The sequence below is a fragment of the Callithrix jacchus genome, chromosome 8 (genome assembly GCF_049354715.1).
Source record: "Callithrix jacchus isolate 240 chromosome 8, calJac240_pri, whole genome shotgun sequence".
NCBI classification, from domain to species: domain Eukaryota; kingdom Metazoa; phylum Chordata; class Mammalia; order Primates; family Cebidae; genus Callithrix; species Callithrix jacchus.
In genome coordinates, this window is record NC_133509.1 from 115,794,273 (window position 1) to 115,806,904 (window position 12,632).

At 33.7% G+C, this 12,632-nt stretch overlaps 1 protein-coding gene across 13 annotated transcripts in view; it reads right to left on the reverse strand.

Moving 5' to 3' along the window:
• Nucleotides 1-12,632, reverse strand: part of CEP128 (centrosomal protein 128) — a 449,218-nt gene that overhangs the window by 332,713 nt on the left and 103,873 nt on the right. For all 13 annotated transcript variants that reach the window (XR_013521735.1, XM_078336006.1, XM_035261203.3 and 10 more), the window contains 3 exons: nt 7,772-7,858; nt 5,677-5,751; nt 4,001-4,133 (listed from right to left, as the gene is read on the reverse strand). Coding sequence is in view for 12 of the 13 variants with exons in the window: in XM_078336006.1 (XP_078192132.1) it covers nt 4,001-4,133; nt 5,677-5,751; nt 7,772-7,858 (295 nt within the window). In the remaining variant the exon portion in view is untranslated. The remainder of the gene's footprint in view (nt 1-4,000; nt 4,134-5,676; nt 5,752-7,771; nt 7,859-12,632) is intronic.

The window sequence follows — 12,632 nt, forward strand, 5'->3', positions numbered from 1 at the left end:
TACATTTGATGTGGAGACATATTTTGGTATGCTTACTTATATATACATATATACTACTAAAGATAAATATACACATACGTCTATACATACACACATGTAGTATATGTAATGAAACATTTACCAAAGTTAAAAATATTTAAAACAAAAAGTATAAAATATAAACAGCATTACAAACACTCCATTTTGGAGAATGCTTGGTCAGTATAGGAGAGCAGTTAAGATCTCCAGTTTGGGAAAAGAGTAACTAGAGTCTGCTGCTTCCCTCATGTGTGATCTTGGGCAAGTAACTCAACCTATTTATTCTCAGGTCCTTTTTTTTAAATCATTAAAATAGAAATAAGAAATAAGAATAGTGCCCTTTAGTAGTGGAAAGGAAGATAGATTACAGAAAAGCCAGAACAGTAAGACAAGAGAATACTACATGTCCTGTACTGACTCAAATATGCTTAAGCTGGGGCAGTGAGAATAAGAAAGAGAATGTAGCAAATTCAAGAGCTATCAGGATGTATAAATAGGCATGAGGTAGAGACTAATTAGATAGAGGAGAGAATAAATCATTTCTATGTTCTTTGCAATTTAGGCTTGGATGTCTGGATGGAGGATGATGCCATACACTGAGACAGGAAAGAAAAACAGGTTTTGAGGAGAGGATGAATTCAGCTGCTTATCTGTTGGTCTGTAAATATCAGAGCATTCTGAAGAACAGTATATGAAGATATCCAATGACCAACACCATCTGGAGGTCCAAAGGTTAGGAGAGCAGAGTTAAATTTAGGAATTATCACTTTTAGGTGATAATTTTTAATCAATTCCTAGGCAGAAATACTAAGTAACAGAAGCCATGAATAAAATACTAGGCAAAACCAACATTTAAAAGACAAACTGTGAACTAAGCCAAAAGATTCAAATACAAAGAATGTAAATAACTAAGGCAGGAGAAGTAGGAAAGGCAAGGGACATGGAAGTCAGAGGAAGCGTTTCAGGAAGGAAGGAAGAAAAATTAAGCAGGTGACAGTAAAATAAGTAATAAACGATCTCCTTGGAATTGACAGAGGAGATTGCTAGCAAACCACACAAAGGCAATTTTACAACTAGAGGTGGAACCAATTTGGCAGTGGGCAGAAGAAGAAATAGCAGCTGAAAACAGGTAAGTATGATTTTTAATGTAGAACGGTCTTTAAATAATGTAAGTATTCTGTAAAGATGAAAAACTCTACAATTGTTAAAAGGTGATGAAGTCCATTATCACATATATAAAAGACCTCCCAAAATTTTTCCAAACCTGATAAGTAGTCAAGAAAAGCTCGACAGTTTTAGTCCTCAAAGACTTAGAACAAAAATAATTACATTTTATGAGGTATCAAAACATATAACACATGTGTTGGGTCTTTTTTCCAGCAATTTCCATGTGTTTCTTTTAAGAAATTTGATGAAGAATCTAATAGCTTAGGATCTGTTAAAAATAAGTGATATTCTGATATTTAAATTATATCACATGAAACTTAATGGCATAGAAATAAAAATATGCTATGGTTTGGATATAGTGTATTTGTCCTCACCAAATCTCATGGTGAAATTTTATCCCCACTATGGCTGTATTAGTAGATGGGGCCTAGTGGGAGGTGTTTGGGTCATGGAGATGGATCCCTCATGAATGGCTTGGTGCCCTTCTTGTAGTAGTGAGTGAGTTCTTGCTCTCCTGGGAACCGACTAGTTCATATGAGAGTGCGTTGTTAGAAAGCCAGTACTTTCCTTGAATTTGGTCCCTCTTTACAGATGTCCACTCCCCATTTGAACGTCTTTGCCATATTTTGATATGAGGGGTAAAACCCCTCACCAGAATTCAAGCAGATGCTAGAGTCATGCTTCTGGTACTGCCTACAGAATTGTGACACAAATAAAGCTCTTTTCTCTGTACATTATCCAGCCTCAGGTATTCCTTTACAGTAACACAAAACAGACTAAGAAAATATATTAGAATAGCTTTGTCAAAAATGTGTCATCCATTGAAGATTTTCTGGCAATGTGGAAATTCTCACTTAGGCAACACATGGAGGTGTCTTTGGAAAGCCCGGGACAATGTTTACCTTCCCTGAATTCAACTCCAGATGGATTAAAGACTTAAACATAAGACCTAACACCATAAAAACCCTAGAAGAAAATCTAGGCAAAACCATTCAGGACATAGGAGTAGGCAAGGACTTCATGACCAAACACCAAAAGCATTGGCACCAAAAGCCAAAATAGACAAATGGGACCTAATGAAACTCCACAGCTTCTGCACAGCAAAAGAAACAGTCACTAGAGTGAATCTGCAACCAACAAAATGGGAACAAATTTTTGCAGTTTACCCATCTGACAAAGGGCTGATATCCAGAATCTACAAAGAACTAAAACAGATTTACAAGAAAAAAAACAAACAAGCCCATTCAAAAGTGGGCAAAGGATATGAACAGACACTTTACAAAAGAAGACATACATGAGGCCAACAAATATGAAAAAATGCTCATCATCACTGGTCATTAGAGAAATGCGAATCAAAACTACATTGAGATACCATCTCACACCAGTTAGAATGGCGATCACTAAAACTCTGGAGACAACAGACGCTGGAGAGGATGTGGAGAAATAGGAACACTTTTACACTGTTGGTGGGAGTGTAAATTATTTCAACCATTGTGGAAGACAGTGTGGTGATTCCTCAAGGACCTAGAAACAGAAATTCCATTTGACCCAGCAATCCCATTACTGGGTATATATCCCAAGGGTTATAAATTGTTCTACTATAAGGACACATGCACACGAATGTTCACTGCAGCACTGTTTACAATAGCAAAGACCTGGACCAACCCAAATGCCCATCGATGATAGACTGGACAGGGAAAATGTGGCACATATACACCATGGAATATTATGCAGCCATCAAAAACAATGAGTTCGTTTCCCTTGTAGGGACGTGGATGAACCTGGAAATGATCATTCTCTGCAAACTGACACAAGAGCAGAAAATCAAACACCACATGTTCTCACTCATAGGCGGGTGTTGAACAATGAGAACACATGGACACAGGGAGGGGAGCATCACACACTGGGGTCTGTTGGGGGGAAATAGGGAAGGGACAGTGAGGGGTGGGAAGTTGGGAAGAGATAGCATGGGGAGAAATGTCAGATATAGGTGAAGGGGAGGAAGGCAGCAAATCACGCTGCCATGTGTGTACCTATGCAACAATCTTGCCTGTTCTTCACATGTACCCCAAAACCTAAAATGCAATTAAAAAAAAGAATTTCACCAATAATTTGAGCATTTGAGTAGAAAGTCTCATTATTGGAATAATACAGAAGCAAAGCAGTATGAACTCACCTAATATAAACCATTATATATAATTTCAAAATTACCATTACTAAACATGAACTTACATCCATCATTAAATTCCATAATTTAAATTAATACCGCCACTGAGAAAGTATCCTAATATTTTTCAAACACAAAGTGTTCCTAGTCCACATAAAAAGCCAGTGATACCACTCATAACCACTTCTGAGGTGTGATTACTTTTTGTCACCAACTCCAGATAACAAAAAAGAGAGGGTCTTAACTTTAATTTCTCACATATTGAAAACTGAAATAAGAGAATGTGAAAAACAGAGTGATACTTACAATTTAAGTACAAAGACTGGTACACACACAAACATATGCACATATATTTAAGCATGGGGATAGGAGACTGGAAAAATTAATGCTTTTTGCAGGCTCTAAGAGAAAGCCACAAGTTAAATAGGTCTAATAACCAAAATGAGTTTGAACCAAGCAGGGAAGATATTAAAATACAATGATGCTAAATTATTATCAACTTATGAGAAAATTTTTAATAGATCAAGGAATAATATCATGTGAGCATCAAAAAGGAATGCAATTCTAAGGATGAAAAGTATTTCCTAAGAAAGACCAAAAAGCTCCCATACAAATTATCACATTATTAGGTATAAATCTACAATTTACCTCTCCTAAACCTCCAGTCCTCCTCTTGTTCATTCTGATAGTTTGACTGTTGCTTGGAAATCTGAGATACTTGATGCTGTAAATGTTTTCGATCACCCTCTGCTTTCGTAAGTTGTGTACGCAGTTCTTCTACCTAAATACATAGTCAAAAGTCAAACATCCGTTTTCACAATCAGAAAAAGATTTACTTCAAATGGGCTAAACACACACTGAATCCAGGTTAATTTCCTTCTGAGCATAGTGGAACAGTTTCCTGCTCCATTTCCTCATTCCTCTCATTTCGTCCACAAAGAATAAATGAATGCTTTTTCCTTCTCTGCATCCATGGTGGCAAAGAAAGTGACCGGATTTTTTTAAATCACTTATTTTGTCCTCATTCTACTCCATTACTAATAACCGAAACCACCTTCGATTAAGTATTATATGTTTTTATATTTTTCTATTTTCACCCATTTGCTTTCATATAAACATGGTCTACTGGTTGTTAAAATCAAGGGAAATAATCATGATTTAGAATATTTTGATATTAAAATCATGCTCAAAATAAGTATGCAACAGATGCTGTTGAATAAACTCTAAACTACTTGAAGGCAGGGACTGATTTGTTCATGTTTCTATCCTTAGAGTCCCAAATTACCTAGCACATAGCAGATACTTCCAAATAACCATTAAACACGTTAGCAATGGCAAAAAGATTCAGCTAAAATCACAAGGACAATCTAAACAAAGAAATCTCTTGCTTCAAAAACTGAAATTGGAGATTATAAGTTGGAGTTCCAAATAAATCAGAATGGAATTAAATACAAATATAAACTTCCAAAAAGGAAAGTTTGAACTCTGCCAAAATTAATTCCATGTGACCATTGGCTGCAGAACAAAGGCAGTGAATGTTTTCAACTGTTTTGTAAAACAGGTGCTATCTTGTATTTTCAGCACCAGTTGTCAGAACCTAACATTCCTTCTGAACATCTATAAGGCTTGACATCTTTGCCTACCACTAGCATATTCTAAAGGTGAGTTATATAACACACACTACAAAACAGAAGAAAGTATAATTGCAGCTTGTCTTAAACAGAGAGAGGCAGTTAGAAACTCATAAGCCCTTATCCAATGTATGTAAGATGGTTATTTAAAGTTATTGAACTTTAAACATCAGAAGCACCAAACTCCCATTATGGGCTGATGGAATGCAAAATGTTATACTTAAAAATCAAGCTTATCTTTGGTTATAAGGGTCAGGTAGTATCTCGAAAACATAAATTAAAGACAATGACATATTCAAAGTAACGTGAACATGCAATAATCTCTTTTATGTAGTTTACTTCTTCCTTTACTTTCCAATGCTTCCTGGAATAAAATTAAGTTCCTGGGAAAATTTTATCTTATACATTCAGTCTTACTTTTACACTGCTCATGCTAAGTGAGATAAGTAATAAGTTGTAGCAGCAATCAGCAAGATACACTGTCACAGTGGGGACCTTGGCTGGTGTCTGTACTAGCTTTTTCTGAATTTCCCTGAAAGAATTTTATCTTTTACTTAGGTGTGCTAATATATATTCCTTAGGAAAAAATTTTTCTAGACCCAGTTTTTTTCTCCTTTCACAAAGATATTTAAATAGAGATACTCAATCCTGATTTAATGTAAAAGTATATTATAATAGTTTGCATAGACTTACCTGATGCAAAAGTGTTTCTCTGCTGCCTTCTGATTGATTCAATAACCTTCGAGATAGCTCCAATTCCTGTTCAAGCTAGAGTTTCAACAAAGGATAAAGAAAAATGGAGCAGAAGATAACCTAATTATTATGGGCACAGTTTAAAAGAAAAAAGTGGAAAAGTTATCAGAAGACATTTACAGCTAATGTAAAAGAATAAATATCTCACTATGAACATATATCAATACTTCCATTAAAATAATGTTAATTGTATAATATAAATTGAACTAGACCAGGCCTCAGGAAGTCTGGGATGTGGTAAGTTTCATCTCACGCCAGTCCAAGTCTCTTCTCCTTAGGCCTCCATTCTGCCATCTCTAAAGTAAGAATTTTATATTAGACAGTCTCTGAGATCCTTCCAGTTCTAAATTACTTTACTCTAAATCCTAAGGCAATTTTTTCTTTAAATTAGAATATGTAGTGTCAAATTAACTAAATTAGAATAAAAACTGCAGGGACATAATGGCTCAAAAGTTTCATCTAATTGGTGATTTCCTATATTCCTAATATTTCTAATATTCATAAGACATTCCTTAAATTTTTAAATGTCTAAATTTAGAATGAGACATTTAAAATTTCCTTAATGATAATGCCATTAGATAAATATCTATAAAAAATGTGACCAGTTAGGTGACTAAATATTCTGCAAACTCCTAATAAGCCTAGATGATTTCAAGTTGAAACATGTAATGGGATACAACACAAGTTTGCTAAAAAATTTGGACCTTATATGTGCTAGACTTGTTTGCATTTTGTAACAGTAAGATTTCATAAAAATCATACATTTATATTAAGACGCTTGTAAGTGCTTATACTTAAAGTACTTATCCTAAATTATCGTTTCCATTGAACAGCTGCTATCTGTATATTAACCCTTTCATAACTGTACATGTGGTAGGTGTGCCTGCAGAAGAGCGTTAAGGGAACCTTGTGATGATGGAACAGTTCTGTATCCTGATGGTGGTAGTGGTAACAAGAATCTATACAAGATAAAATGGATAGAACTTCACACACCACACACACAAATGAGTATATATAAATCTGGTGAAATCTATATAAACTAAGTAGATTGTACCAACACCAATTTTCTGGTTTTAATATCAAATGGCAGTTATGCAAAAATGTTACCATTGAGGGAATCTGGGTGCATGGGACCTCTCTGTGTATCTTGTTTTACAATATCCTATAAATCTGTAATTATTTCAAAATGTATCTTTAAATCCCATTATATAATTTTTAAAAAATTATACATGTGGCTCATAAAAAATTATACATGTGGCACTTTTTAAAGAAAAAGTGCAGTATATGTGGGAATCACAGAATCCATACAAAATATCATCTGACCTGTTGTTTAGTCTCTATGAAGAAATAGAGGAAAGAAACCACACTTCAAGCAAAATAACTTTGAAATCAACCAAAGCCCATATTCGTCATAATCCCTGTGTAATTTCTACATTGCAACTCCCAAAGGGCAAATTTAATGACCTAACATACTTTGCTTACCCTAAAAGCAGAAAGGAAGCTGCCTTTATATGAGTTGGTGAAATAAATAAAGGAGGTAATGGTAGGTAGAAAACAGCGATATGGAGTAAAGAGCAGGGCAAATTTTCACTTCATCATTCATTACTTTGAGTTCATCCTTAAATCTACTTATTTGCAAATTAAGGAAGAGTGGTTTGGCCTCTGAATTCCTTTCTAACTCTAAAGTGCTAAGCTCTATGTATTCATAGACATGAACACACAGTTCATAAACATGAACATATGTCAAAGGTCTCTATTTTAAAAGAAACAGAAAATGTGTTCAGAGAAAAGTAAAGTTTAGCGCACCTCTCAGAAAGGGGAGTGGTCATAGATGACAAGGTAGCAAACAACTTGCATATCTGTTTCCAAGAGCAAGTGCTAGCAAGTAAAAGAGGTGTTGAGCCAATTGATTCCACACTGAAAGATAAAGATCTCACACTGTTCTAAAGGATCCTGGGGACACTTTTCAAGGCACTCCACAAATACCACTGGCCCAAACCACTTTATTCTTTGAAAGAAACTTTCAATATCTTACTTGATTCTTCTCAGTTTCAGTTTGTCTTAGCTTATTTTTTATTGCCCCTTCATTCTCATCTGCTTTAGTTTCTTGTTTCTTCAATGCCTGGAACAAAAAAGGCAGAAAAAAAATTATTCCAAAATATATATAAAACTGAAAGTCACTAGTACAATTTATTATGTTAGGACTGAGGAAGATTTGGATATGAGTTACACAAAATCTATAAATAAATTACAACCTGCTCATTCAGTGTAGCCCTAAGAACACTTCAGTGGAGATAAAATATAAACAATTCCTGATCATCCTAATTAATATTCACGTCATTTCCTTTGTTCTCCATTTTTGGGAATTTTATTACATTATTTACAGAGCCTAGATAGCTGATGGTTTTCTTGGAAACAAATCTTCTTTTCTACAATTTCCCCTCTTTAATAAAATGAGAAAAAACAAAATAGACATTTTAAAAATTAACTACAAAAGTGTTTATTTGGGTTTGTTTCTATGTTAAAACAAACGTAAAGGAAAAAAAATCATACTTGGAACTGTCTTTCATAACATCTGAAACTCATTCCATTGTTTAAAAAATATTTTTTAACAATTTTAGTGTTTAGACTTAGCAAGGTGTATGTGTAAAGTCCATAAGACTTGTGAAAAGCCAAGCTGCCAGAAGCTTTTGCCAACAAGATCAACAGAAAAACAATTTTCAGGCAAACAGCAAAATAAATTAAAAATTGCTTTGATGCAAGTTTACTCCATCATTTCGGCTCCCTCTGCCATAATTCCCACTCTCAAATAGCAATTGAGTAAAAAAGCAGAGAAGCATCAACAAAATGAAAAATAATTATGATTTGAGAATAATATTACCACATTTTTATAGTGTTTAGTATGTCAAGGCATTCTTCTTCTTCTTACATATAATAAATATGTTACATATATTCAAAATATACATTTAATCCTCATGATGATTCCATGAGTTATTATTATACTAAGCCCATTTTATTAAGGGGGAAATTGGAGCACAAGGGGTTGAATAATTTGCCTAACATCACTCACCTACTTTGTGACAAAGACAGGATATACATTCTGGCCGCCTGTCTCTTTAACAATTGAGTGTACTGCTTCGTCATATTGAAATAATAATACCAACCTTATAGGGTGGTGGGGAAAACTAAATGATTTGATATCTGTAAAGCACATAAAGCCTGGCTTTATCTGCAAGGCACATAAATAGCTGGCTCCTAACAAATGTGCAATAAAAGGCCACTGTTACTACTAAAAATAATAATAGCCTGGTAACAGACTGAGGCTCTTAAAAAAATTAATTTAAAAAAATCCAAATTTCCATATTTAAGTTGGTTGAATAAAAGAAACTTTAATTTTCTTGGATACTTAGAAATTTGCTAAAATAATCTTGTGCTACTGATTTCTTCCTCACTTTCTTCTTTCAACATCTGATAAGTTATTCATAATGTTGACTTTCCAAAATAATGTACTCTTCTATTATAGCTCTGCTTGCTACCTAAAACTTTAATAGCCTACTTTTTTAATTTCTCTGTTTACTCTAAGTATATGTAAGTCTTAAAAAATGTTGTCAATGAGAACTTAAATTCTATTGTTTTCAATAAGGAGCAAAAGTAAGATACTAAGGAACAATTCAAAGCAAATTACTACATTTCCACTATATCTAGAAATGCCATTAAGTTTGAACACTAGCTCTGCCTTCTGTATACCATGAGTCAGTAAACAAGTAAACACAGATGCAATATTCTACCCCAGAATATTGAACCCATTTTTCTACATAATCTAGTTCAAAATGAAAGACAAAAGAAGGAAAATCTAACACCTAAGATCCATTAAATATATATTGATGCACTTGTAAACACTGAAAACACAGCTAGTACTCAAAGAGAAACATTTTTAAATCAAAATTACAAGCCATTTCTTTAAACCTTAATAATAAATGTTAACTAATTTACTACCTTTTTTAAAGGTGTAAGCCTGCACTGGATTTCTTTTCCATTTGACTTAAATCAAGCAACTTAGAACTATATTAAAACTGACTCAGTAAAAGCAGTTACAGAAGAAGAAAAAAAAAAATCACATGCCAATGAATTTCTATTACTATGTTATCTTGTCCTTTAAAGCTTGTTTGTTTCTTAGGAGCAGTTTAGCCACAAAGCTGTCATGTGCCCTGCTCCAGGATTTACATTGTCTTTTACATGTTTAAGATCACAGCAACAACACGGAGCCTTAATAGAGTCCCTGGGGCACATTTAAATCTTTAATAACAACAAATTTTCTTCTTTCCTTTAAATGTGCAGTATTGTGTATTGTACCACTGCATTTCCTTACAAGTTACTGAGTCTAAATTCTCATACTATAGATATTCAAAACAATATAGCTCTAAAAGGAAAAACAATATAGCTTTTCCTTTTAGAGAGTAGTGAAAAGGGGAAAAGAAAACTGTTTGTAGACCTCTCACTTAACCATAAAACGCTCTACAACTTTGACAACAAGCATGTTTATCAAGAGGCTCTAACAGATAACACACTCCAAGATGTAGAACAAATAGGGAATTAAAGGCCCTTTGTCTGCTTTAAATGGACCAGCAAGCGTGGTTAAGAATGATGCCATTGGAGTGAAATAAAAATCACATGTCAATTCCCACACAAGCCAATGAAATTTCCAGCGAAAAATTATGAACATAACCTTTCCCAATTTATTCTAATCACTCAGCAGTGATTGCATGCCTTTGGTCACAAGGCCAAGAACATGTAGATCATTCACTGGTAAACTAACAACACTATAGAAAAACAAGTCTGAGCTCATGTTAAACAGTCAGTATTATTTACTTGAAGGTACAAACTATCAAATCAGATTTTATTTCCAGTAACATTAAAGAATGAAGAAGTTATATCACTGAAAACTAGAAAATCATTGTTCTTACTCTATTTTATAATTAAATTCTTCACATGGGCACAAAATAAAAGTCAGTGAACAAGTAGTTTAAGCTTAACAGAATATAATGAGACCCTGATCCAAATTAGATCACATGAGCTATACATTGAAGTTACAAGTTGTTTATATTTATGTATATTAAAATTTTGAAGTAGCTTTAAGGACATTGTAATATTTTCAATCAAGCAAAAATTCTATTAAGTACTGAGTATATACAAAACACTATCATGGAAACTTTACTTACTTAAAAATTTTTTTAAGGTGGAAAACTGATGTCTATCTCCAAAATTCTTTTTTGGACACCTAACAGAGCTCCAAAGCCATCAAACATCAATAAAATAATACATATTTTTGAAGGGCTCTATATGCATAATGCAACAGAATGTTATTGCTTAGAACACATACTACTCATTTATATTAACACAGATTTTCCTGTCATGTTCTTTGAATTTCTAAATTACACTTTTTCTCAAATCAAGTTAGAGATTCCACCCCCATGAGAATTAGCTAAAGTGATGGAAAATTTTAGCCTTTAAGTTCATCCAGTTGGGGAGTATCCGTGCCAAAAAAACCAAAACAAAAAAAAAGTAAGTTTCTTTTCAAGGCAAAAAGCAAAACAAAGCATTCATATTCTAAATCCCTGAACTAATATCTAATTTAAAAATAGCTAGGTGGATATTAAATTGTTCAAAGAAATTTATTTTTTAGCCATGACCAAGGAAAGGAAATTCTATACCAACAACTACCCAAAAAAAAAGAAAAAAAAACCCACATACCACCTACCACATACTTTGGTAGGTGAAAAGTATAAATGCTTGATAGAAGTCCAAAAGGAATTCAATAATGATACTATTATGGTACCATATATACTTGGGGATATCGAAGTAAAAGAGAAATTCAAAAATCTTGGTATGAATTGCACTGTGTGTATCTTCCAGGCAGAAATGGTAAGCACATCGCAAGTAAAGTCACAAGATACAACAATTCCTGTTTTTCAAAGGGTAATATCCAATATCTTGTAGTTAAGTAGGATTGATCATAAGTTAAATACTATTTCTGATAGTAATAGTAATCCTGAAAATGTTCCTTACAGCAGCTCAAGGTTTCATTTTGAGAATAGCCTAGATTTGTTTTTTTCATTTTTCTCTTCTTATGATAAGATGTTTACTATTTCAAGAATGCCAGGAATCCAGAAGGGCTCTTATAGGAATTATCTTGGTGGAAGAGACAGATGCTTTTTACTGACCTATTTTCCCCAGTGAACAAACATCTTGGTTCCGCTATGTCCATACCTACGGAATCTACGGCTGTTTAGGGCATCTAGTGCCAATGAACCCAAACGAGGTTATGGTTCAATCACTGATTCCCTTTGCTCTTTTTGTGGCCACAATCTTTACCCTAAACCTAGTCAAGGGCCTTACAGAAGACTAACTAGACCAGAGACTATGAAGGAATCAGCAAAAATTCAATACCATGACTACAAAAATAACTCAAAGGTAAAACCCCTGTTGACTAGTGTCAGGATTTCATCCTTCAAATGTTATAAATTTGCCAACCTGCAAAACCAAACCTTAATTACTTCACAAAAAAGCCAGTATGCTAAAAAGACATACAAGCCTTTCAACTTCTTTAATTCAAAAGCAACAATGGTAATGATATGATTCCCTAACATGCCATTGCTTTTACTGGAACAGATTATATTTTATGCAATCTTTTACTTAATAAAAATCTTGCAAGTAAAGTTAAATATGAGCCCAACAAGTATATTTTCCAGGATTTCCTTCAAAATCAAAAAACAAATGCTCCTATTAGAAGGTCTGTTTTTATCCGAGTAGTTTCCTGTCAAAAAGAGATGCATAGTTTTATTAGAAATCCAGAGTAATATAATACTTCATTTGACTTTCTAAACACAGGACCACTG